At 52.8% G+C, this 27,037-nt stretch overlaps 3 protein-coding genes across 3 annotated transcripts in view; 1 reads left to right on the plus strand and 2 right to left on the minus strand.

Moving 5' to 3' along the window:
• PPARA (peroxisome proliferator activated receptor alpha) overlaps positions 1-8,546 on the plus strand; it is a 73,112-nt gene extending 64,566 nt beyond the window's left edge. The window contains exon 7 of the mRNA XM_049626532.1: positions 1,231-8,546. Within this exon, the coding sequence (XP_049482489.1) occupies positions 1,231-1,478 (248 nt within the window). The 3' untranslated portion in view covers positions 1,479-8,546. The remainder of the gene's footprint in view (positions 1-1,230) is intronic.
• Positions 8,547-9,370: 824 nt separating this feature from the next.
• Positions 9,371-13,475, minus strand: CDPF1 (cysteine rich DPF motif domain containing 1). Its single transcript, XM_049626533.1, has 4 exons — positions 13,394-13,475; positions 12,629-12,741; positions 12,270-12,381; positions 9,371-10,262 (listed from the first exon to the last, which is right to left on the minus strand). The coding sequence occupies exons 2-4, from the start codon at positions 12,739-12,741 to the stop codon at positions 10,116-10,118; spliced, it is 372 nt and encodes a 123-aa protein (XP_049482490.1). The 5' UTR covers positions 13,394-13,475; the 3' UTR covers positions 9,371-10,115.
• Positions 13,476-19,738: 6,263 nt separating this feature from the next.
• PKDREJ (polycystin family receptor for egg jelly) overlaps positions 19,739-27,037 on the minus strand; it is an 8,079-nt gene continuing 780 nt past the window's right edge. The window contains exon 2 of the mRNA XM_049626535.1: positions 19,739-27,005. Coding sequence (XP_049482492.1) covers positions 20,421-27,005 — 6,585 coding nt within the window. The 3' untranslated portion in view covers positions 19,739-20,420. The remainder of the gene's footprint in view (positions 27,006-27,037) is intronic.

A 27,037-nucleotide genomic window follows, 5' to 3' on the forward strand; every position in this document is an offset into this window, starting at 1 on the left:
TCCTTAGCAACCCTTTAAAAAATCCTAGCTAAGGAGCAGGGCTTTCAAGGGAGCGCTGCCTGTGGGGACAGCGGTGGGGGCGGGGTACTTTCTGGAGCAAAGGCAGGGCACGTGGTCTCAGAGCGGCCCAGGAAGTCTGGCGCTGAGGTTGCACTACCCCAGGGAAGGCACCCGCTGTGAGTGTTGACCCTTCCCGCGCAGATCTCAGATCTCGCCTCTCTGGCTTTGGGCAGCATCGTGTCCAGCTGGCGTCTGCCCTCCTACTCACATCTCACTCTACTTCCTATTTGGCTGAATCATGTCGGAAGACTCCTGTCTATACTGCAAAACCCCCTCTGAAACAGTCACCACTCCTGAAATAGTGGCGGAAAACCTGAAAGCGAATATCTAGTTTTCACTCAGGAAGAATTTCATTTCATCTTATGCAGCATTGGTTGTTTCCATCATCATCAGAATGTATAGTTCTCCTAATGTTCTGGGGTTCTTCTCCTGACCGGTGGTGATCAGGTAAATGCATAAGGAAAGGGCCACGCTCTGAGGGAGCTGGTCGAGTTAAGGCCGTATAAATATTTAGGGCCGAGTATCTGTCCTGTGTGCCCCTACTAGGCCCGGTAACGTTGTCTTCCTGCTGAGTCATTATCGAAAGGCAGGCAGAAGAAAGAAGGGTCAGGGATGCCTGGGTGGCTCAGTAGGTTAACCATCTGACTCCGGCTCAGGTCATGATCTCATAGTCCATGAGTTCGAGCCCTGCATCAGGCTCTGTGCTAACAGCTGGAGCCTGGGGCCTGTTTTGGATTCTGTGTCTCCCCCTCTCTCTGTGCCCCTCCCCTGCTCACACACTCGCTCTCTCTCTCTCTCAAAAATAAATAAACATTACAAAAATTAAAAAAAGAAAGAAAGAAAGGTCATACAAGGGGCGCCTGGGCGGCTCAGTCGGTTGAGCCTCCGACTTTGGCTCAGGTCATGATCTCACAGCTCGTGAGTTTCAGCCCCACGTCGGGCTCTGTGCTGACAGCTCGGGAGCCTGGAGCCTGCTTCGGATTCTGTGTCTCCTTCTCTCTCTCTGCCCCTCCCCCGCTTGTGCTCTGTCTCTCAAAAATGAATAAATGTAAAAAAAAAAAAAATTTAGAAAGGTCACAGAAAATAAGGAGGTTTGCTTTCCCACACTGATAGCTACAAGGCGCTAATGCTGTGACGATCCCAACCACCTCTTCTCTCTTTCGAGGATAGATCGGCCGGGCCTTCTCAACGTGGGACACATTGAAAAAATGCAGGAGGGCATCGTGCACGTGCTCAAACTTCACCTGCAGAGCAACCACCCAGACAACATCTTCCTCTTCCCAAAGCTCCTGCAAAAAATGGCAGACCTCCGGCAGCTGGTCACCGAGCACGCGCAGCTCGTGCAGGTCATCAAGAAGACCGAGTCTGATGCCGCCCTGCACCCGCTGCTGCAGGAAATCTACCGGGACATGTACTGACGGCTGCGACGCGAACGGCGAAGCGCGCGGCTCTCCGGGGGTCTTTCCGAGGCGACAGCCCTACCGCGTGAGAAGTGGGAGCCATGCCCACTTTGCACAAATTCCACCGTTCTCACCTTAGCGAACGGGACGAAAGCTCTAGGTAACCGGAACCCTAGTCCGCGTTTCTCTCTCTCTCTCTCCTTTTCTTTTACACCAGGACTTCTCAGAGCGTGCCAAGTACTGAAAAGCTGGTGAGAAGCAGCTAAGATGCGGTTCTTGGCAAGTCAAGGGGAGTGACGCGCAGCGGCCTGATCGTGACTCACCCGGTGTTAATCAATGCAGATTTCTTCACGTCGCGTTAGCAATTTACCGTCCGATTAACTGGTGACCTCGACAGACGTGGTCGGCCTCCTCTTTTCCCCACCTTTTGACTGTTGTGCGCCTGTATCGTTCTGAAAACTAATCGGCACTTTTTAACTTTTATGATCCTGTAAATCTAGAGGAACCCAAAGGTTAGGTATGTAAAAAGCGGTAAAATATTTATTGGGAAGGTGTTAATTCTGTGTCCCGCATTTGAGGAAAGACAGCGTGCTGGTTTTGAATCAGAGGATTCAAAGTTCCCGAGACTTGCCTGATAAGCCATCGGGATGCAGCGGTCGGTTGCTTTTCGCTGTCTTTGTGGTCGTAGCCGGTGCGCAGCAAAGGCCCGTTTCCCGGTTTGTGTGGAAGATCCCGGGAAGCCACGTCCCAAGACCGCCCCTGGGCCTGACGGCCTGCCCGTTTCGAGCTGGCGTCTGCGGGCAGCAGGAGCAAGACAAACAGAAAGTATGTCGGGCTCTCTGTTCCTCTGACCTCTGTTTCCAAACCTGAACCGACCGAGTCAGGTTGTCTGGGGGCCACGAAAGCGTTTTCAGGAGCAAACTGACAAACGGTCTGTCGATGTTCCTCTGAGCCCTGTGTGTCAAGGCAGCTCCTTGGTCTTTTCCTGTGTCACTTTCTCAAATGGGCAGCTTTATTTTTTTAACCCTTGGCGAGAGCAGCTGCTCCCGAGAGTGGAGAAAATGAGGCAGACACGGGCCAGGGCGGGGGGGGTGGGGGGCACCTGGAGAGTGAGGGGGGCAGGCACAGAGTCCTTCCCGTGGTAGCTTTCCCAACACCTAAAATACTTATTTCAGCCTTAAAGGTCATTTCTCAACCTCGGTCTGGTTAGGAAAGCAGTGCTGATCGTGGTTTTTGTCTAGAACATATGGACCCGGAAAGACTCTCTCTTTCTGTCCACCATGGAAGGTGAGCGTGCCATGGGAGGGTGTGCGGCAGTCCCCGCCCTCCAAGCCAGGCCGGGCTCAGCCTGCCAGGGCTGAGGCTTCCGGTGGGGGGGGCGGGGACACCGGCCACCTCTCCTCCCAGCAGCACTTAGGACCTGGTTGTGCCCTCAGCGCCCCTCCCCCTCTGTCTTTAGAAAATGTGGCTCTAGCGGGTCGATGCTATTTGCTGTTGGAAGAATGATCAGGATTGAAATTGATCAAGTTCCCAAGATCGGCACCCTGGGAATGCAGCCACAGAGAGGGCGGCTGAGGTTTCAGCTGCAAAAGGCAAATGCTACAACGGGCACATCCTTTTCAGAATTAAACGTGAGTGGTACTTTTCACTTTTCATTTTGTGGAAAGATCCAATTAAAGGATCTGTTGGAAGCGAGTAGAAGTATTTCCACATATGGATGACACCAGTCAACAGGTCATCCGAAATCAGAAGGGAGCTCAGCTTTGAGTCAGAGGCGCGTCCGCGTCCTGCCCTAGGACGGGGCTTCCTGGATCTGTGGGGCCGAAGGGCCGTGGCTTGTCCACAGGTTCAGGGACAGAGGCTACATTCCGATGCCAGGTCCTTGCTGCCTCTGTTGACCACTGGCCTCTCTCCTGCGGTGCCCCAGATAGACGCTGTTCGCAGACGTGGCCTCGGAAAGTGACCCTCGAGACCCAGGCTTTCAGAAGAGTCGCTCACACCGTCTCTATTTTCATGAAACTTATTTTTGAAAACTCCTTATTTCGTGCATCCTGTGGCGACAGGCTGACAAAGCCACAGGTCCTGCGTTCCTAGCGTTGGTGAGCATTTGGCACTCTCGGGGCCCAGCTAGGCTCCCCGCCACGTTCCCGGTGAAGCCACAAAGGAGGCCACGGAGACCTCAGCTCGAAAGCCACTTGAACTCGTTCACGTTTATCACACATTCGTTTTAAATAATAGTCACTAATCGCCACTCGATATTTTGGGTCACCTATTGAAAAGTTTCTCAGACCACTGATAGTCAGATGGACGAACTGTTCACCAGTTCAAAATACTGTAGCATTTCCAGTAGGGACTCTTTAAACCGCACGCAGTGCCTGCTGGGTTTCAGCTGACGTCAGCGTGAAGTTCAGTAGATGGGACGCAACAGGTTCTAGAAGCCTCAAGCCAGAGCCCGGAGCCCTTCCTCTCCTGGTGGACTGGCCCACGGGGCGGCTCCCCTCTTCACCAAGCCACAAATGCCAAACGCCCGGGAGACCACGGGATTACGAACGGCCTTTGCAGGACTGACGAGGATGAATCCTGAGCCCGGGAGCCAGCCGGACCTCTCCACCCGATTCCCCCAGCGTCCCTCGTCTTCTGCCTCCTGGGCAGGTCCGGCCGGGCGTCCCGCACGCCGAATTCTGCCCCTGCCACCCTGAGGGCTGCACGCGCCCGCGGCCGTTTCGGCGAGGCCCGGCATCATCAAAGCCAGGGTGCTGGCCACTGCATCAGCACGCGGGGAAATCGCCCGAGTGCCAGAGAGCTGCTCCGTCCTTCCCGCCTGGCTCGAGTTTCCCTGCAGCCTTCCTCAGACTCTTGGACGAGACGCATCGAGAGCATCTTCCTAAAGAGTACGTATACGTCTACACGAGTAAGAACGTGAGGTCCGGGAGAAGAAACGTGGTGCCCAGGGCGTTCCAGAATGCCCGCGAGAGCTGTCCCTGTGGCCAAGGGATTCTTTTCGTTTTCAAAGCGAGAACGTTTCTTTCCGGGTTTTGGATGCATTTCTTACTCTGGGCCGTCCAGAACTCTAAGGAAACGAGCAGCCTCGAGGGTCATGTGGCGGTCCCCGAGACCGGGCAGCACCCCATGATCCGAGCAGAAGCTCGAGGCACGAGTACAATCCTTGGTTTAATGTCTGATGACAAGTAAACTGTCCCTTCAGCCACTGCTGTTTCCCCAAATCCACAGCGTAGCAGCTACCTCAATGAGCTACAGCAAAAGGCACTGTTAAAATTAAGGTGCACAAAACGCGGGGGGTCCTTCCGGAGCATCTGGAGTCAGGCTCACCTTTCTTTGCTTGACTGCGCACAGAGAGATGGGAGGTTATAGCTTTCTGAAGGCACTCTTGTTGTTTAAAGGGAGCCTCGGAGACACACATGTGCAGAAGTTGCTGCCCCGTTTAGCGGGACAGAGTTGGAGCATAACCCGGGTCTGGGAGACATGACAAAGGTCGCCGCCTGCATTGACCCGCCCCGCCGAGGGCCTCCCCTCCGCCTGAGCCTGCTGGCTGCCTAAGCCGGCCAGACCAGGGTGGGAGGAGGTGCCTCCGAGCAAACCTAGCTGGGCCGTGACTTTCCAAGGGCTCACCGCTAGTAGGCGCACCTGTGGCCCTGTGCTGACTCTGGGCCTTCCCTGCCTCTCGCTCCCTTCTTCAAACCACGGTGGCACCAAGCACATTTGATACTTAGCCACTGGATACATGATGGTTTCCTCGTGTTGACCCAGTGGCCACACCTGTCTTTGCAACGTCTTACGAACTTGTGTTCAAATAGGGGGTGCCACAGTTTCAACCAAGTCCGCTGCTCTCAAGACCGACTGGGCCACTAGCCTGGCCCTACGTGGGGCGCTTCCGGGGAAGCAGGGAAAGCCAGCCACCTTCAAAGTGCCTCTTCCCCGTGTGACCTTTCCAAGCTCGGGTCCCACTAGGAAAACATGTCCAGCGCTCATGGCCCACCACCTACGGCATGGACTTTACCGCCCTCAAAGCAGGCTCCTGCAGCCTCCAGCTCCCAGCCTCTTGAGGGGCTCAGCGGAGATCATCCCAGGTTCAAGCGGAAACATCTGGGCTCGGGGTGAGGGCCGCCTGGCCTTGTGCGTCTTTGGCCTCGGGTGTAGCAAGCACGCTCCCCCTCCTGCCGGCCACTTCCAACAGGCAGGGCGGCCTGACCCCGTCCTCCCCTGCAGGTGTTCCTGGAGGGGTCACCTGCTTAACGCCTTTAAGTTCATGGCAGTGATGTCAATTCAGGATGGCAGGGACATTCGACTGTCCGTGCACATCACAGACTGAGATCGGTGCCACCAACTGAGGGCTATTAAGAAGCGTCCGAGGAATTTTTTTCCACGTAGCCAGTCTTCACCGCACTGGCACTGCCCGGCACTCGGCAGCCCCAAAGCCAGGCTCTCTGTATTTGTTCTCCTTTTTTAAAAGTGGCCCGGCTTCTCCTAACTCTTGGTCCAAGCTGATTTATGGGGTTCCCCTGCCATTTTTTTTTTTTAAAATGTCTTTTATTTATTTTGAGAGAGAGAAAGTGTGCAAGCAGGGGAGGGGCAGAGAGGGAGGGAGAGACAAAGAATCCCAAGCAGGCCCCATGTCAGCTCAGAGCCCGATGCTGGGCTCGAACTGATGAACTGTGAGATCTCGACCTGAGCCGAAATCAAAAGCCAGACGCTTAATCAACTGAGCCACCCAGGCGCCCCTCCGCTGCCACTTTAATAGGATTCAGGAAGATGGTCATCGACCCCCAGCCTGCCAAACACACCAGAGTAAGAATTAAAGCAGTGAATTTGGTCAGACTCGGGATATGGGAGGTCCATTGCCTCACTGCACTTCTCTGGAAACCACAAGGCAAACCAGAATGCGTTACTGAAAGTTTTATAAAAGGGGGGAAAAAAAAAGACAATCTTCATGCTTTAGTTTGAAGAATTACATAATTCTTTCCATTGTGCTGTTTTCGTGGAATGCGGCAGGGTGTCTTAAGCTTCAGTTTGGCGGGGTGGGTTGAGGCTCGTAAAAAAGCTGTGGCCGTGGCCCGCGTGTCAGGACAGCGGGCGAGAGGCTGCCGGCCGGGGTTACTTGCACGGCCCTCGGCCAGCTGGGGCCCTGGGGCGGTCTCCTCACCTCTAGGGCGGGGCTCCCAGCGGACCACTTGCCTCTCCACACTTCAGTCTGAACCAGGAGAAGTGCAACCGTTTCCCACCCACCTCAGGAAAGGGGGGACCATACCCTGTGGCCCAGCTGACATACAAACAGCCACGCCCTGTCGCAACTCTGCAGAAGAGCACAGGCCAAGCCGCATCCACGTTCCGTGTCTCACCTTGACTGGAGCGACCGAAAACATCAAGGACCCCGGTGGCCCCGTAGCTGTTAAATGCGTCATTTGCAAAAGCAAACAAACAAACAAAAAACAAAGAAACATTTTTTTTTTTTTTTTTACATCAGAGATCATATTAAGACCTGGGTCAGATTTTTCCATTTAAAATGTTTGCTAGTGTAGGTCAAGTGTGAAAGGCTTCCCCACGTGCTTCTCCAGAGAAGGGAATGTACCAGCCTCCTCCTCCTCCCTCACCCTTCTCTCACCCAACAACCAAACTTCATTTAACACGATCAGCTGCAGTATCGCGCCAACCAGGGCAGGGACACGCCCTCCACCCTGAGCCCTGCCTCCGAGGGCACGAGGGGAGCCCCAAAGTGGGGGCATGCGGGCCACTGAGTCTCCTGGCCCAGAGGGGGTCCCCCGGCCTCCGCGTGGCCTCTTCAAGCAGGGAGATCACGCTCCAGGCCCCGACGACAAGTGCGTGACCAATCTTTTCAGAGTAAAATCATTCACTTTTGGAAAATATCTTCTCTTTTAATAAGCACAGATGGCCTGTTCCTGTTTTCAGGCCTCATAAAAAACGTACCTCACAAAAGATGAATACCACTCAGTACCCTTTTCAGTAAGATTACGGTATTTGTGTTTGAGCATCGTTATTTTTTCTACACTGTACGGGAAAAAGAACCATGTTGATAGCTATATCTTAAATACTGTGATTCAAGTTTTTTAAAAATCTAGTATAAATATCTTACTAACTTATAATCATGCGTTTAACGGCAGAGATTTGGGATCTTTGGAAATCAGTATTAGTTGACATACTCTTAGCAGCCTGGCTCTTGAACCCTACTGGAAGCACAAAGGAAGCCGGAACAGAACAGCTGAAGTACAATTGCACACGCACGCTCACACCGCCGGTCCTCTCTCCCGAGCCGCTCGGAACTTACTTCCCGCGTCAATCCGTTCCCTTCGTCTTGCTCCACACGCGTGAAGCGCGAGCCAGCGGACCTTCACCGTCTCTACAAGCAAGGCTGCGAGAGACCCAGGCCACAAGTCACTTACTCCTCACAGCAGTGCCTGCCGAAGACCTGAACTAATCCTGTGCAGTAAGTAGCTGTCTGTTCTTCAGGGAATTATTACCTGTGGGTTTTTACCAAAGAACTTGGGCAATTTGAAATATTCTGATGGAACGTGTGCGCCGGCTGCCTCCCTGGCAGTGCCCAGATGGGCCAGCCCGAAGCATAAACAGAAACCACAGCCCCCACGGCGCTCCGTGTCGTTTTCAGCGCCTTGGCAAAGCTTCCTGGTGCGTACCCCCCGCCCCTGGGATCCACAGGGCCGTTGTACCGAAAGCCGAGGGGGAGGGTGACCCACGCACATGAGCACATCAGATGGGTGCAGGTTTCCAAAGCAAGACTGAGCTTGGTTTCTTGGTGTGTTTATCGTTACCATTTTTAGGTGCCTTATATTCCCCAAGTATTCATGGGCGGACAGACCCCTTGTCGTAATACTAGACAGGAGTGGTTCCAAAGCAGACCTTTCAGAGCAGGTTCTGGTGTTCTCTCTCTGGCTCTGGGTGGAGCCTGCAGGGCCTCAGGGAGCAGGGGTGTGCAGAGAAAAGCAGAGGGAATCTTCCTAGTCACGTTAACGGATAGTGGTTCCAAGGAATTAGAAAATGGCTATAAAATAACTTTAATTTTTAAAAATCTTTGGTCCTCTTCTTTTTTCCTGCTAGGAGATTGAACTGATCACATATATTGATTTATATCCTGAGTTTGTGGGAACGTACAGGTTTGGAATGTCCTACTGTAAGACTGATGAATGTAAGGGGTTAATTTCAGGGTACAGCGTTGCCTTAATGGTTTTAAAGAATAAAACTATTTTTTAAAATTATTTGGTGAGTTTTGAGTGATGCTGTGAGGTGAACGTTCAGCTTGACAATTCCTGGCCGTAGCATCTGCCCTCAGCCCAGGACAGCCCCCCGCTCAACCCTGCACCTGCACAGGGGCCTTCACCTGTAGCCTTAAGTCCTTCGGTGGACAGAATGGCCCTAGAACAGTGTGACCCTGAGATGACAGCCATTTATCTGACATAACATGACACACGGGGAGCATGTGAAACAAACCCAGTGCACAGATCAGCCAATAAAAGCTCTTTTTCCGTTCCCTCCTCAAACCCGCATCTAACATTCTCCCGGCCGGTGAGTCGGCCTTGCGGTACTTACTAGGTGAGACCGCCCCGTTCTGCCCTCTGAGAACCACAGAGGCTCACACTCGGTTGAGTGTGTCACCGCCTGGGGGCCGGGAGGGCAGGGGTGCCCGGGGCAGCCTACAGTCCACTGAGGGCTGGTGCTGAGTTCCCTGAAGTTTCCAGAGCAGAGTGAGGGAAGGGAAGGCAGGGGAAGGCATTCCTCTCCCTTGGGCTGGAGCCAGAGCCTGAGGGGACAGAAAAGGCTGGAAGTAGCAACACCCAAGCCCCACTCCACGCCAGATCCAGAGTGCCACGGAGAACAGCTGTCCTGCAAATGTTTCAGGGGAAGGATTACTTTCCAAAACGTTAACTGGTTGTCTGGGTTTTTAATTATAAATCTAACACATGATCGAGATTAAAAACATTTTCTAAGCATCACAAGGGTGGGAAGTGAAATCCTACTGTCCCCAGGCCCCCTAATCTCTCTCCGCACACCCGGGCACATTCCCGCAGGTCACTGTCCTGCGTGATCTGCGTGAACGCTCACTTCCGGGGACGGGAAGCGGGAGGCCCCAGCCCTCCTGCCTCCAGGTGAGCAGGAAGGGACAGGTGGCCTGGGCCAAGACAGGGAGCTTTGTCCCTTGGCTTCTGTGTCCTCGGGGTTGGGCAGAGCACCATGTCACCTGGAGGCAACTCCTGGATCTGACGAATAGTGTGAAGGGCACAGAGGGCCCCCAGGGGGCCGCGAGCCAGCAGGAAACAAGCCGGGGATGACCCTGCAGGAAGGCCTAGAGCCCCAGGTCCGGAAGGAGAGCAGAAGGGCCAGCAGGCCCAGCCCTGGCTGGCTTTGTGCCAGTTCTCAGCCGTTGCTCGTTGCTCGGTTCCTGCCCTGTGGTCTCAACGTCGAGGGCGGCTCTGGACGGGGCTAGGTCTGCAGGAGGTGTGGTCTGAGGTCAGCCTTCCGAGGGCCTTCTCTGCATGTCTCCCTGTCCTCTTGCTGCCGCAGGCTGGGCCCCAGCTCCCTCCAGCTCCCAACGCTGCTCCTGATGGCCCCGAAAAGGGCCGGGCAGAGCAGTTCCCAGCTCAGCCCCCTCCCTGGCCCAGGCTGCACTCATGTCCTCGAACCAGGCTGGCTGGCAGGCTTCTTTGACGGATCTTTCCTTTTCCCCAAGTCTTGCCGAATTTCCCAAGGGAAGGCATCGATGTTCTCCCGGACACAGGGGAGGCAAAACCTCTTGGAATAGAATAAACTGCACTCCTGAAAGAGCAAAGGGGAAGGGTGGGGGCTAAGTACCACAGAATGGGGAGCACAGAGCAGCTCCTCCCCAAGCCCAGCCCTTTCCACACACGGGGGGGGGGGGGGGGGGGGGCGGTGACCAGAACAGCACAAGGGAGAGCAGGGCCTGGGGGCCGGCCAGCCCCCTCCAAGAACGTGGCCATCACCTAAGGGAAAAAGATGGAGGAGAGAGGGGGCAGGAAACACACCCAGACCCTTCAGGCAGTGGGGTGTCCGGGGTTTTGAGCCTGCGATAATCACCCACCGAGGCTGGCAAAGGCGTCAAAGAGAGAGGCAATGCAGGCCTGGGTTAACCAGGGTGAAAGAGGCGGGATGGCACAGAAAGACTCTGGGGTCTGCCCTGCTCCGTCGCGGTCAAGGGCAAACAATAAGCCGGAGAGAGGCCACACCTAAACAGTCAGAAATCCTAGATCCCTCCCTCTCCTGGTTATCGCACGAGTGGGACACAGACTTGGTAACCACCAGTGCTCGGGGCAGCACCGCAGACCGAAAGGGCCACGAGCAGGTGGCTGGTCTGGGCAGGAGGTCACAACCATGGCCATTCTCCCCTGTGCCCATCCTCTGTCACTGAACTACAGAGACTCACTGCCCAGGCCCTGTCCAAAGACTGCTTTCCCAGCCCCTTCTGCCACTGGATGTGGCCACATGGCAGCTCTGTGCCACCTCCTGGTCATGCCCTTTGAAGGAATGGGGATGTGCTCCCTGTCTCTTCCTGCTGGCGGGAGCATAGGTACGATGGCAGGAGCCGCAGCAGCCACCGTGGACCGAGTGGATGTGACGTGCTGAGTGGCAGCAGTGTCTTTCCTGCCGGCATCACCTGCTCTGGACTCTTACACGTATGAAAAATAAGTGGATACGGTTTGTCATAATCATGCCACTGTATTTTGGGGTCTCTGTTCCAGCAGCTCAGAGTGTGCCTCAGCTAAGACAAGGCCTGCCCTTCCTACAGTTCTCAGGAGAGAGCTGTTCCCACGTAAGAGAGAGGACTCACTTGTCACTAACAAATTGTTCCATCAAAGAACACTGGAGGCTTCGGAGACCACGCGGGGCACCCTCTCCTCTGCTCACCAAGGGCAGCCCAATTTGTAAGCGTGGCATTCAAGGCTTCTCGCCACCTGGCGCCGCCCCCCTTTCCGGTCTTCATCTCGCAGCTTCCTCTCTCCCACTGAGTCCTCACCAGCCGCCCATCTCCAAACACCCCAGGCCTCTGCCTCATGGAGGCTTCCTCCCACCCCATCAAATCTCATCGCCTTGGCCTTGCAGGGACAGAGGCTGTTTAAACCTTGTTGGCACTTTGCCCCCTGGCAGAAAGCCCAGGGACCCCTCTACTGCCCGTCACTCGGGTTACGGGGGCCGCACTCCTCCACCTCCCTCCATCCTCGGGTTTTCAAACAACAGGCTCACCACCCTGGTGGACTGGGCCCACTCAACCTCTCCAAACCTCAGTTTTTTCATCTATCAGATCAGTATAATACGGTTTTGCCCAGCTAGGCTTGGGCCAGATTGAAGGAATCTGCACTGGTAAAACAGGCCCCAAGCACAGGAATGCTCCAGAATGCTCCAGAAAGCACAGTTCCTTCCTCTGGAAGGTCCCGCCAAGAACAAGTAGGAAGAAGGTCACCGTCCCACGGAGAGAAGAACAATGGCCACCCGCATGGCTGGTGCGGGGTGGGGGAAGGGCTGTCAGCACCCACTGCTCAGCAAGCACGGAGACCCTGCGACTGACCCCAGCCCGCCCCTCTGCCTGTCTGCTCACTTCCGTTGGCCGCAGGACCCATCCATAATGAGGTGGCCTCCAGGAACCCCCTGGCCCCCACCGAGTGACTGGGAGGGCTCCTAGAATCACCCAGCAAGGAAAGGCGGACGACGTCAGGAAGGCTCACGCGTCACCTTTCCCACACTCGTGCATGTGGGGTCCCGGCCACGGGGAGGGAGGGAAGGCAGCCCCAGCCCACGCAGCTTACCCACCGGGCCCACACACACCAGCCGGCTGCACAAACTGCACTGAGAGCCGAGGACCAGGAATCTGCCCTTGTCTGAGGTGAAGGGGTCCTTCATGACATAACTCTCCTCCAGAAGGCTGCAGGACAGTAAGGCAGGTGTCGGTCTCCGGGTTAAGGGGGGTAGGAAGGGGCCTGGAGGTTCCGGAGGAGCTGGGTGACCCCTTGGGACACTCCTGAAGTGTCCAGAGCCCGGACAGGGATGGACCTACAGCTCAACACCAAGTCGTGCATCACACTCAGGCTGGCACCAGCCAACAGGTCCGGCCAGGGGGCCTGGGGGAGGAGGGGGCTTCCGTGGCCAGGGGCCTGAAACGGGGTACTCACACGACAGACTGGGTGTCAGGGGGCTTCTGCCCCACGTAGCTGTATGGGGCTGTCAGGGCACAGAGCTGGCACTTAAACACACCCAGGGGACGGTGGTCTGCCTCACACTCCATCTGCAAGTTCAAGAGACAGGGCGCGTCACCTGCAGAACCAGGAACTGTGCTCATCTCCTAAGCCTGCGGCTGCGTGTTTCTTACCCTTAAGACCCAGGATACCCCTTACAGACAAGGAACCTCAAGTTCAAAGCAAGCGGACAAAAGTCAACACAAGTTCGCGCGAGTCAAGGCTCTGGGCGATGCTTCAAGCCTCAACGGACTACAGAATCCGCTCAGCCCCTGGCCATTTGAGCCCTCTTTACCCCCGACAGTACCTATTTCCAGGACGGCCCCCTCGCACCCTTCGCCACCCTGCACTTGCCCGCCTCCTCGCTCTCGCTCCACCTACAAGGCTTCCCTCCACCTCCACCTCCGGAACCTCCCTCGGGCTACTTCCAAGATTTTCTCTTATTTTTGGCCTTCGGCAGTTTGAATATACACATCTACGGGGTTTCTTTTCCGTACAGATCCTGTTCGCGCTTCTCTAAGCAAAGGGGGCCGATGCAAGTCTCCGCGGGCTTCGTCAGCCCCCCCTACGTCCGGAAGGCGGCCGCGCCATCTCCGCCTGCCTGCCTCAGTTTCCTGGAGGGCCGCGCACACCCGAGCCCGCCTCCGGGGAGCCTTCCCGCGTCCTCCATCCCGCCCCAACGCCGCGGGCGGCCGCTCGGACCTCGGAGCCCGGGACACCACAACCCTCCGCCGAGCCGCCAGCGCCTCCAGGACGCGCCACTCGCCGCCGGTAACCGGCCCGGCCCAAGGCGCTTGCGCGGCCCCGCCCCCGGCGGCCCCGGCCCCGCCCCCGACGGCCCCGGCCCAGGGCGCGTGCGTGGCCCCGCCCCCGGCAGCCTGGGGCGGAACTTCAGGGTGGACTTCCGGCTGCGGGGCGCGGCGGCGGCTGGAGGGAGTGAGGTCTTCCTCTGGTAGGAGCGCGTCGAGCGGGTATAGTGTTGCGGCTGGTCCCAGGCTCCCGTTTGCTCTCTGGGGGTTGGGACTTTATCCTTTGGGGACTTGAGAAATAAGGAATATATACAAGGCATTTTAGTAATTCTGGGAATAACAACTACTCCAGGACCTGGGCCCCAGGGATTTTAGCAAGCACTCTGATGTTCTTTCTAGCGGTTTTGACCTCGGGGTGCTTACAGCAAGGGTATTTTTTGGATCAATTCAGAGATCTTCTACTGTTGGGGTTTTTTTCTGGGTCTGCCCAAAGGTGGACCATCTGGAGGAAGCATTGCATATATAACCTGTAACCACTCAGATACACGACCTTGATCTCAGGATAGAGATCAGGTTAGACAAGTTACCAGATGGACTAGATGGGAGAGCCAAGGGAAATACTCAAAGAGCAAATATTCGTCTTTGATAGAAAGTAAAGTTAATTTTAAATTTGAGCTATCCACAGCTTTGAGTATAAGAAAAAGTTTACCAAAAAAATCCACAAGGTTTAATATTATCCCCAAATATATATATTTTTAAGTAGTTTCCCTGGGTGGCTCAGTGAGTTAAGCAGCCGACTCTTGATTTCAGCTACACGTAGAGAAACTACCATGTAGCATAAGCACTATATCAAAACAATGAAACATCTGGCCACAGAATGGGAAAAGATACTTCCAAAAGATGTATATGATAAAGGACTGTTACCCAAAATGTACAAACAACTCTAAAAAACTCAACTAAAAGAAAACCTGATTTAAAAATGGACCTGAACAGACATCTCACCAAAGAAAATATAGACGGGAGGTAAGCATATGAAAAGATGCTCCATGTCCCAGATCATCAGGGAAATGTGGCTTGAAACAACGAGTTACCACTCCATACTTATTAGAATGGCCAACATCCAAACGCTCACAACACCAAATGCCAACAAGGGTGTGGAGCACCAGGAACTCTCCTTCATGGCTGGCGGGATACAAAATGGTACAACCATTTGGGAAGATGGTTTGGCATTTTGTTACAAAACTAAACATACGCTCAGCATACAGCCCAGCAAATCATACCCCTGGGGACTCCCCAAAGGAGTTAAAACTTACGTCCACACAAAACCTGCATGTGGGTGCAGGGTATAGCAGTTCTGTGCATAATTGCCCAAACTTGGGTGCAACCAAGATGTCCTTCAGCAGGTGAATGGATAAGTAAACTGTGGTCCATCCGGGCAATGGAATCTTACTTGAGACTGAAAAGAGAGGTGTTATCAGGTCATGAAAAGACATAAAGAGAAAAAAAAAAAAAAAAAACAGAAAAACAAAACAAACAAAAAGACATAAAGGAAACTTAAATGCATGTTACTAAGTGAAAGAAGCCAATCTGAAAAGCTTATATATTATATAATTCCCACTGTATGACATTGTGGGAAAGGCAAAACTATGGAGAAAGTAAAAAGATCAGTGGTTGTCAGGTGTTACAGGGGAGGGAGGGATGAATAGTTGGGACACTGAGGATCTTTAGGGCAGTGAAATTATTCTGTATGGTAATATAATAGTGGATCCATATCATTACACATTTGTCCGAATTCCTAGAACATACGACACCAAGAGTGAGCCCTAATGTCAACTATGGGTTTGGGGTGACAATGTAGATTCACCAGTTGTAACCAATGAACCACCTGGCGGATGTTGGTAACTGGGGAGGCTGTGCATGTGCGGGGAGGGGGGGGTCACTGGAAAATCTCTGTAGCTTGTTTGAGGTGAACCTAAAACTGATCTAAAAAAAATAAAGTATCTTTTTAAAAACACCAAAATAGCATTCAAATTTGATGCAGGGAAATGAGAACTAGGGAATAGAAACATTTGATGCAGTCTGAATCAGAAGATTTGTGCCAAAGAATCCTGGAACTTATCTCTATAGAGACTACTTTCAGGCCACTTTGGATCAAGGTGGATCTCTATCGAAAAGGGATTTGAACAAAGTGAGTGGACTGAGGCAGTTTCCGCTTCTCTCTCTCTCTCTCTAATGTTTACTTCTGAGAGAGAGAGAGAGAGAGAGAGAGAGCAAGGGGGAGGGGAAGAGAGAGAGGGAGAGAGAGAATCCCAAGCAGGCTCTGCACAGTCAACGCTGAGTCCGACACAGGGCTTGAACTCATGAACTGTGAGATCGTGACCTGAGCTGAAGTCGGACGCTTACCCGACTGAGCCACCCAGGTGCCCCTCCACTTCTCTTAATAATATCCCAGCACTGGAAAATGTGAACTTCGCAAAACACAAATACCTTCTGGATGGAGGTAAACTGTGAGAAATGGTGGTAGACATGAGATGAGGATAACATTTAGATGAAGAAATGAAAGTTTTTCACCTGCGCTGTCTTTACGATGTGCAAACATGACGTTGACATCCGTGGGTTCAATTCTAAATTTAAAGATTTAAGAATTTTATTGACGGGGCTCCTGGGTGGCTCAATCGATTAAGCCTCTGACTTCAGCTCAGGTCATGATCTCATGGTTCATGAGTTTGAGCCCCTCATCAGGTTCTGTGCTGACAGTTCAGAGCCTGGAGCCGGCTTCCGATTCTGTGTCTCCCTCTGTCTCTCTCTCTCTGCCCTCTCCTGCTCCCGCTCTGTCTCTCTCTCTCTCTCTCTCTCTCTCTCAAAAATAAATAAACATTTAAAAAATTATCTTTAAGAATTTTATTGACCGGGGCACCTGGGGGGCTCAGTCGGTTAAGCGTCCGACTCTTGGTTTCAGCTCAGGTCACGATCTCATGGTTTGTGAGTTCGAGGCCAGAGTCAGGCTCTGAGCTGACAGCGCGAGCCTGCTTGGGATTCTCCCTCTGTCTCTGTCTCTCTCCCTCCCCTGTGCATACTCTCTCTCAAAATGATTAAATAAAAAATTATCGACAATTCCAGTTGCCACTCCCCTCAGGAGAGTGCACGCTCTCCCAACTGAAATAATTAGAAACAATCCATGTGCTCTGAGGACTCAGGAAAAGTTGTGTAACTTGGCATTATTGTCCCCAGGACATAATTATATGAAAATCTTTGTTCTTAACACGATTTTTTTCTGTAATGACAGCAAAACAACAGTTTTATAGGAATGCGTACGTAATACTTTACACATAGATTATGTACGTCTCTTCGCTCATCCAAGGGCCAGTGGCCCTCAAGAGAACACCCAAATGTACACAATAATAATTCAGTTATCTTTGATATTTTGCCAATTTTCAGCTATATAAAAACCGTCGCTTTACATAGTTTTTTCTCATTACAAAGGTGTGTCTGTCAAGGTAGGTGGATAGAATATATTATATGTAATGGTTTGTAAGTTTGTTTCATAACCTTTAAATATTTAGACATATGGAGGCTTGTAACATCTCCTGGTGCCACCTTCCCCAAGGAGTAACTTGCTAGGGAAGATAATTACCCATATGTTCTGGCGGTACTTAACAACTTTTTTAATGTTTATTATTTTGAGAGAGAGACACACACACAGAGTGCAAGTGGGAGAGGGGCAGAGAGAGAGGGAGACACAGGATCAGAAGCAGGCTCCAGGCTCTGAGCTGCCAGCACAGAGCCCGACCTCGGGCTCGAACCCACGAACCTCGAGATCATGATGACCTGAGCTGAAGTCAGATGCTTGACAGACTGAGCCACCCAGGTGCCCCAGGCCTGAGTTTTTAAAGTAAGCTTGTAAAAGTAGAATATACATCCAGAAAAGTCCAGCCTTCCTAAGTGTATGGCAAAATGAATCTGCACAAAGAACAACAATGTAACCAGCGTCCAGTGAAGCCCTTGTAACACACACATGATACACTGGATACCAGCCACACACCGGACTTACCACCGCGCTTCCTTCCGGCTCAAGGCAAAGAAGGCAAAGTTCGGCTCTCTGTGGTGTGGAGGAGGGAGGATGCATCTAGAGACCTGTTTTTGTTGCCTGTGGACAAAATGCCTTTACTGTTGTTATCATTTTTAAAAAAAAAATTTTTTTTAACGTTTATTTATTTTTGAGACAGAGAGAAACAGAGCATGAACAGGGGAGGGGCAGAGAGAGAGGGAGACACAGAATCTGAAACAGGCTCCAGGCTCTGAGCTGTCAGCACAGAGCCTGACGCGGGGCTCGAACCCACGGACCGTGAGATCATGACCTGAGCCGAAGTCGGACGCTCAACCGACCAAGCCACCTAGGCGCCCCTGTTGTATCATTTTTAAGTAAATTTTGAACAGTAAAACATACATACAGAAGCAGGCCTTAAAAATGCAAGTTTCCGGGGCATCTGAGTGGCTCAGTCGGTTAAGCATCCAGCTCTTGATTTCGGCTCAGGTCGTGATCTCACAGTTCATGAGTTCCAGCCCCACGTCAGGCTCTGTGCTGACGGTGCGGGAACCTGTTTGGGATTCTCTCTCTTTCCCTCTTTCTCTGCCCCTCCCCCACTCGCTCTCTCTGTCTCTCAAAATAAATAAAGTTAAAAAAAAAAAGATTTTTTGAGAATGCAAGTTTTCGGAGCCCTGGGTGGCTCAGTCAGTCGAGCATCCGACTCTTGATTTCCGCGTGGGATTGAGCCCCATGTTGGGCTCTGCTCTGGCCACTCGTGCACACTCTATCTAAAATAAAATAAAATTGTAAAAAATGCAAGTTTTTGGAATGAACAAGAGTCTGAGGCGGATGTAGCCCCCCGCCCAGAGCCACAGACGGAGAGCTCTCTAGAAGATTTGTTGAATTCCAGAGTCCTTAAGGGGCTAAACTGAGAACAAATCCAAGAACGTTCATCTTGGTTTCCTGTTCGGTGCGGACTTGGGAGGGTATTCAGAACTGTCACCAACTTGTTCTGGAACATAGCTACGCTATTCCTGGAAATATGAGGAGGACAAAGGAATCTTTAGAAATGGCTTTAAACTTGCTAAGTTGTGGTTTCGTTGCTTGAACTGCACAGGGTCCCCAGAGAAACCCATGTGGATGCACTTTTTCCTTCCTGGTGAGGAAGCAGCCACAACCCAACAGGAGGAAAAAGTCTAGAACCATTCACATCTTATGTTTTTGTGTATGAAAATAAGGTAATAACGATGATGACGATGATGATGATGACAACTCCTTCAAAAAAACCCTGTATATTTGTCTCACTTGTTACTTTGTTTTCCTGATAATGTTGCATTGGCATTTCTACATTTCTTAACCATATAATACTTATCATTGCTCTATTGGATTAGAAGGCCCCTGGCACTCTCTTCTTTCCTGATATGCGTGGGAAAGTCCTGTGACTGCCAGACTTCTCATTGTAACCAGAAGTTGAGAGCCTCGTCTCCTTCGTTGGACCTACAGCTGTCTGCCTGGTCCTCGCTCAGACGGCTTCCATGTCGGTACCAGGAGGGGGTGGTCCCCTTCCTGCACCAGGAGGCCTCTCCAGCTGGCACTCCCTCCCTCTCAGTGAAGAGCTCCAGGTCATGGGGTACAGCCACCCCCAGAACATTCTTCCTGGGAAGGGAGGCCAACCGGTGTGCCCTGAGCCTGGAGAGGGGCCCAGACTTCAGCTGATTGCTAATTTGCGAAGAGTGTCTGGGCGCATTGACCCCATGCCTGTGTGGGTCTCCCAAGCTCTAAGGGGAGGACTGCCCCTGGCTTCCCATGGCTGGGGCTTAAACCCTCTCATCCTGCACTCCCACAGGCAAGCGCATGGATCTGACCGGACCACAACCGGCCTCTGCAGGTAAAAAGTAATTATTTGGCCTCTGTGTTTACTTGTTCTCAACCTGTTCAGGAGTCGGGTGGTAAAGAGGGGTGCCATCTACGAACGTGCACGCCAGTGGAGGCCAGCGGGCCAGTATGGACCCGGCCACTCCCATGACCTCCCCACGAGGGGACTTAGAAAAACCGTATCTGCCCTGTGGACCCTGCTGTGCGAGTCGCACGGAGCACGGAGTGCCACGGCCATCCCCGCCCCGCTCAGGACCGCAGGGGCCCTGGGGAAACCGCAGGCGCCTGGCACGCAGCCGCCACCCCCTGGTTTGGTCGTCCCCCTCTGCCTGCCCTCCACGTGGAAGGCAGGAGCCATCCAAGTACATGCCCCTCACGCAGAAGTCACTGCAAGTCTCAGAGAAGAAAGCTCACGTTTAATTCTGATAAGGCTTAAAGTGGCATCTGCATAAATGAACATGCTTCTGAGTGAAAGTGTTAGACTACTACCCCTGCTTCTCTTAAACAATAAGCCACATTTTCTGTAATACTCCGCCATGCCATCAACAACCCAGAGCCCCAGTCCTGGATGGATATATTACTGTCGTCACACCCATAGAACATTTGCTGTCATTCACGGTGAGCCCTCGCCCCAACACACACAACGTTTTGGTCGTTAAACGAGATTCATGTCTCAAGGCCCGGAAAGTGTCGTTAAACTTTACATCTTTAACTTGCAGTCGCCCTAAAGAATAGGTGGGGAGCTTCAGACTTCCGACCGTTAGTTCCCATCCCTGAACTCAAACGCAGGGGAACAAATCCTGGAACTCCCCACAAGGTCCCTCCAGCCCTGCCCCAGCTGGAGTGTGGGAGGTAGGGGCGGGGTGGGGAGGGGCGGGGCGGGGCGGGGCGGGGAAGCTCCGGCCCTGGTCTGCAGAGGGAGGTCCCAGAGGAACTGAGGGAGCCACAGGCTCTCGGCTCCCAGCCCTGGGGGGGGGGGGGGGGCAAGTCTCAGCAGGAGAAGGCTCTGCCCTGGGAAGGTAGATTGGGGCGGAGAGGGGGCGGTGCTCTTGCCTGTGGTTCTTGACACTGTCCCTGATCATACAACGAGATAAACCATTTTCTTCCCGTTAATGTTTCTGGTCTTGAGCCCCAGATACCGGCGGCTCTTCTTCTCCGGCTGCCCATACAGCATGTCCTCAAAGAACTCCGGTTTGTCTCTGGCCTTGGGTTGGAAGAACACACACCGACACACGGCCCTTAGCTTGTGACACAGATAGGTCATTGCTTCCGCTTCGTCCGATGGCTCCTCGTACACGGGCTGCTTCATTTCCTCATAGGCCGACAAAATCACCGCCTGAAATAAGTTGATCAGTATACAGATCATCACCAGCATGAAGGACGAGAGGAACAGGACCCCCAGCACCCGGTTGCTGGAGAACTCAGTGTTCTGAAAAGCTGAAACGCAGTAGGAGAATATTGTCTGCGTGGCGTGAATCAGGTTGTTGTAGTTCCATTCGTGCTGGCTGAACACCAGGTAGCCAAAGGCCATGTACACGAAGAAATACACGGACACCACCAGAGCCATGTGGCAGATGCCGGGGAGGGCGGTCTGAATGGCCCTCTGGGCCAGGCGCACATCATAAAAGAATCTGGAGTACCTGAGGGTCTTCAAGATGGTCAGAAACAACAGGAAACCCAAAATGATCCTCATGATGTGATCTACCTGAGAAACTGCATGAAAGGGGACAAACTCCACGGGGTTTGACAGGTAAAACTGAATTATGCCAGCGGCCAAGAAGTGTTTCCTGAGAAAGAGCACGATCAGCACGGTAAATATGCATTTTAGAGCAAAGTTGAGCAAATTGTACACACTTGTCACGTAGGAGGCCCTTTCTTGCAAAATGATATAGCCCTCGTCGACAACGTAGGCTACGAAGAAAATGAGGACGGCCGCGTACAGGTAGATCTCAGCGGATGTCCTCCTGTCGAAGTCAGCAAGTGAGAAGGAATGCACAGACGTGCTTGTGTTTACGACTCCCGGCTGTGAAACCTCAAAAATGACAGAAATGCTGCAGAATAGACTGACGTCCGGGTTAAAGGTGGTCAGCTCCAGAATCACGGCCCAGGTCTTCTCATCAAGCCAGTTGTTGCTCTGGAGCTCCCCGAGCCGCACGCTGGAATTAAACTGCTGCTGTTCTGGAAAAAAATAGAACACATAGCCCCCCGACCTGTAGGTGTGTAAGAGTCCATGGGAGAAATACGCCCACATCTTCTCTTGAGGCTTGTAAGTAAACCCATTGGTGTTCTTGTCCACAGCCCGCTTACCCACTTTATCCCAAACGTTAGAGTAGCTTCTGGTGTCTTCTGGGTCCGTGCCATACTCCGGATGACAATGGATGTCTCTGTCGGTGCTGTTTTGCACAAAGTCTTGGGCGGGTGGGCAGAGTTTTTCGCCGGGTTTGGCCCTCACTTGCCTCAGGAGCGGAAGGCCAAGGATCTTGGAGGAGCTGTCGGGAAGGAAAGTTGGGTTCGGGTCGTTGTGGAGCAGAGGCAGCAGCACGTGGTCCAGCCACCGGTAGATGTCCTCCAGCTTGGTCACCGTGCCGAGGTCCACAGAGAACTGATCGCGGATGAACTGGTTGTAGTAGAAGCTGTCGGTGTGGCGCAGGAGGGCCACGAGCCTCAGCAGGAGCGCCAGAAACAGGAAGTGGGTGAGAATGTAACTGAGGAACAGGAGCGCCCTCCTCTTGGTTCTCTTCTTTCTTTGGAATATTCGGATTTCGTCTTCGGTGAGGGGTTGGTACATCCTTGAGCTTCGCAGCTGCGTGATCTGCTTGTGTCGTCTTTTCATTTCTTCCGGGCCCATCTTCACGTGGAACAGCTTGATCTCAGAGTAGTGGTACTTGCTTGCCCACGAGAGGTTTTTACAATACTTGGGCCTGCTCGTCCTGACGCCTGACAGGAGGATAATTTTGGACGGCTGCACCAGGAAAATGGACAGACAGAACGCACAAAACGAAGCAAAGAGCCACTCTATGGACTTTTCGTAGCCATAGGTCAGCCCATAAAATACAATGAAGAACGCGGATATACTGCAGGTGGCGAAAACCAAGAACCATGCTATATAAACACAACACCCAGGCAGGACGATCCTGTGCTTCTCCTGGAGTTCTAGAGGATTCGTCTGGGAGGGCTGCGCAGGAGCAGCTTCCTGATTGTCTTCTGCGTTTCGGTTACTGGCGTTCATGTTAACATCTCGGGGGCGGGAGACCTTGCCCTTTGCTTTCTTACCCCGGTGCTGCTCTGGCGCTTTGGGAGCTTTAGGGCTTTTCCTGGGGGGGAGCTTCGAAGCTGCTCTGGCGGGGGCACCGTCGGTTTCCTGAGCATGCCACTTTTTCAGATGTTCCTCCCAGTATTCACTTGGGACTCGCATCAAGGGGGTCTTCTGGGGAGACACCTCCTCTACAGTCACGCGAGGTTCCTTCTGGGAATAGGTGAACAAAAAGGCGATCAGTAGTTGCACAGGGATGGTGATTAGGACACTTTCCAATCCTATCATCATTGACCTGATGTACTTTGTCTCTTTGGGATCCGTGTCGTCTTTTTTGTTGAGATTAAAGAACATAATATTGCATAAAAGGGAAGACAATAACATGGCTAAACAACAGGACAGTCGCTGCAGCCTATTGAACGGCCTAGCACTGACCCCGGAGAAAACCGAGAACCACATGTGATTTTTCTCCAGCTTGTAAATGGAATCTATCAGGAAATAGTCCCTTTTCTCTAGAGGCTGGTCAGGGGGGGTAACGTGAAATGTTCTGTCCAAAGAGGTGTCAATAGAAAGCCATTTCCGGCATAGGAACAGCCAGATGTGTCTGCTCAACAGATTTTCCACTTTGATTCTGCTTAAATACCAACTGGGGGCTCTGCCCTCATTGTTGTGCCACACACGAATGGAATGGATGTCCCCCAAGTCACGTTTTGTTGTGAGGAGGAAAGTGTTGATGCTTCCACGGTAGAGGGTGGTAAAATAGGGGTGGCTCAAACAATGCACGTTGCTGTCACCTTCTGTTCCCTTAAGTTGGATGAAGACGTTGGCCCTGGTCCCAGCCCCACAGCGCATTCCTGTGAAAATGGTGAGCAGGTAACACACCTTATCGTAAGGATCGTTGTCAGGTAGGATTATCACGTATTGCCGAAGAAGCTGGTCCATGGCATCTTTGTGCAAGACCCAGAACGCTAGGAATACGTACACGAGCATAATGAAAAGTACAGCAAAGAGAGTCACAGGGTTTTGGGTGACATTTCTGATGACCTCCAGCCGTAGATCTACGGGGTTAGGGACCACAATCACATTGGCCGTCAAAAAGTGGGTTTGCAGGTGCAGGCCGGCTTTTTTGATCGTGGCCAGCTGCCGCCGGGCCCTCCTTGGGTTTTTGCAGATACAGTGCATTCTGTCCCAGGTGGTCTCCTCTCCGAGAACACAGTTGTCTTCTCTCCAATCGCTCTGGATCCCGTACATGTCTAAGCACTGAACGCTGAAAAGGGCGATTCTCACTAGCTTGTTACTGGGTGCCATGACAAAGCGAGGTGCCTGAAGAGCCATGGTCACGGTGCACTCGGACGAGCTGCCTCGCTGAGCTATGACTTGCAGCAGGGACGGTGGAAGGCAGACCACGCGGGCCTTCTTAACCACACAGGCCTGGTCAAACAGGTCACTCTGGTTGGCGATGGGAGGGATATCATAGGGCACGAAGAATGTGGCCACCAAAGCGGCGGGGGTGATCTCACTGCCAGCATATACCAACACCGTGAACACCAGGGTGACTTCCGTCACGATGTGGACCAGCACCTCATTCACTGCACTGCTGTCCACCTCAAAGCTAAACTCCCCCGTCGTCCTTTTGAAGGGCTCATTAACTTTGTGGGGCGCGTTGTCGGGTCCCACCGTGAGATTAAAAGCTGCAAAGCTCAAGTTTCTTCTGACGATGTGCACTTCGACCACATCAGGTGTGATCTCTAGCACGATGCCTTTGGCGGGGATGCCTGTCATTTTGAGCCCAACCACCTCTGCAGAATAGCTTTCCTGCTGACTTAACCAAGGAAAGGGATCATCTGCAAACTCACAAAACATGGTGGAGATCGGAGCATTTTCAGGCAGAAGGGGGACACTGCTCGCATTGAGCACTGGACGAAAATAATTTTGGCCGAGCTTCTTGTTGGTGAAGGCCTCGTTAATATCCCGCTTTTCTGTTTTCCTGAGGTACATGTTAAAGCTGGAGGCCGTCATTACAGTGGTTTCATTCCCTGGCACCATGCCAGCCGATATTGTGTCTGCTAGAAACTCCAACCCATAGAAAGGCTCATCCACTACTTCATAAGGAACACTCAGTTTAAGGATATTAGACAGACTTGTTAATATCCCAGTGCTCACGATTTCTATTTGTTCAGAGCTAAAGGATTTATGTTTTTGATGAGATTGTCGTAGGGCATGGTTGGCTTGCCAGACCCTCACTGTGGCAAGTTTCTGAGCCATTCGAGTGAATCCAGAGGTTGTCTGGGTTACTTTAGCCATACACATGACCACCTGGCTAATTTCCTCCAAAGTGCTGTTGGGAAGAACGAAAGTCTGGTTGACGAGGTGTTCCCGGAGTCTGGTTTCGTCAGCTTGCAAAGTTAAGTCAGCTTTCATGCTATTCACCACAGAAGCTGCTATATAAATTAAGTAGCCTGCAGGCAAAAATTCCCGCTGGTCAAGCAGAGTAGAGAGTGATGAAGTTGGTCCCATGGTGAAATTGAATAATCGATCAAGCACATTCTTTGATGAGATTTTGTCCGTAGGAGCCCGTACGGTGGCGTGCAGGGTCACCGGAGTAAAGGCTCCTAGAGAGTCATATACCTGAACAATGATCTTCATGACATAATGATTAGCCAATCCACCAACGGGGAGAAAGGAGGGGGGTGATGTGGACTCATGCCCCCAATACAGGATGGCCCCCAAGGTGTTCTCTTTCACAGAACTGATTTGCCCAAAACCGTACAAATCAGAAACTACTATTTTGTATGCAAGAGGGATGTTCTTGTCCGTGAAATTAGTACACCGGATGACAAACTTGGTTAAAAGTGCAAGTCCCTTAGCTGGATTGATGTTGCACTGCCCGGGCTGAGGAGCGTAGTTAATAACAAAGGAGTATCTCAAGGTCAAGCCCGCTCCGCTCCAAGTTATTGAGTATACAGAAACCAAAAACTCAGCTTCGGAAAAATCCCTAAAAGCAAAAGGTTTTATGGTCAGATAAGCCCTGGCCCTCCCTGTTGTGGTTTGTCTCGCCCAATCAAATATGATCTCTTTACCTGAAGACGACAGAATCGACCACTTATAGTAATCACGGTCTCCTACACACCCGGTGCAATTTAGAAACAAAGAGAATCGATCTGAAATAATCAAATTACGATTGCAATTTTCAATGCATGAAATGTGTGCTGCGGGTCTTGGTCCTGGGAGCACATGCACCTTCCGATCGGCATACGCTGTTCTACTGCCCTTCCGGATCACCATTCTGAAATAATACACATCTCTGCCTCTCAGTGTTCTTGGCAAAAATGACAGGATGGGGCCAGAGGCCTCCTTCCACCGCAGATCGGTCTGCTTTGCAGTGAGACAGACTTTCCTGCTTACCACTATAATTGTCTCTCCTTGGTAGTTATTTTTATCTTTGGTGCAGTACCAAGAAAAAAGGAGTCCCTCTGAAGAGTTGCCTGAATCTGGGTCCGAGGACCTGCTTCCATCCAGAACCAGCGAATCTGTGAAATTCATTGTTATGTTGGGCCTCGCAGGAATAACCACCGCCTGTAGGGGGCTTCGAAGAACGGTGACGTAGACGATATCGGAGCCTGTTGCCCGAGGCGTATTTGACTTCCTTGTGTAGATGGTGAGAGTGAAATTAAACACGTACACCCCCCAAGATAAAGAATTGGGGGGGATTTCCATATACGCTGGAGTCCTCCCTAGGCTGAGTTGTGGTACGTCCAAAGGCTGATTCCAGTCCGGCACGTCGGATACGGAGGGCACGGAAAAGACTTGCCAACTCGGATTAAATAAGGTGGCTTCCAGGCAGTCGTACTTAAAGGTTGCATTCAAGGTAGTGTGCATTCTCCTGTTCAACACCACCGGATCTTGGTCCCTATTGATCCTTACCAGGCTGACAACACAGGGCAACTGTGCGGATAACTGGCAGGACACCGAAGACTCGATGGCTTGGGGGCCGTCCGAGTTGACGGCTTCTAAAACAACAGGCGTGGGCCCATCCGTGGGGCACTTGGCTTGGGCCACGAAGCCCGCGTAGAGGCGAGGGTCGCCGGCGGGCAGGGCAGAGGAGGCCTGGCGGGGGCGCCGCACGCTGGCGGGTGGGACGGGCACGAGGCGGAAGGTCCACTCCGGGCGCCCGAGCGCGCCGTGCAGCGGGGTGCGCCACAGCAGGGACAGGCGGCCGCGGCGCGCCCACAGCTGCAGGTCCACGAGCGTGGGCGCGGCGGCCCCGGGGGCGCGCAGCAGGACGCGCACCCGCAGGCAGAGAGGGCGCACGGGGCCGCGGGGCAGGCAGAGGCCGCCGCGGCCGCTCAGGACCACGCCGCCGCCCGGGGTCGCGCGGGGCCGCAGGCGGAGGCGGACGCCGCCGCCCGGCTCTCCGAGGGCCCGCCCCCAACGTATTTCCC

This window comes from Panthera uncia, chromosome B4 (genome assembly GCF_023721935.1).
Source record: "Panthera uncia isolate 11264 chromosome B4, Puncia_PCG_1.0, whole genome shotgun sequence".
Classification (NCBI taxonomy): Eukaryota; Metazoa; Chordata; class Mammalia; order Carnivora; family Felidae; genus Panthera; species Panthera uncia.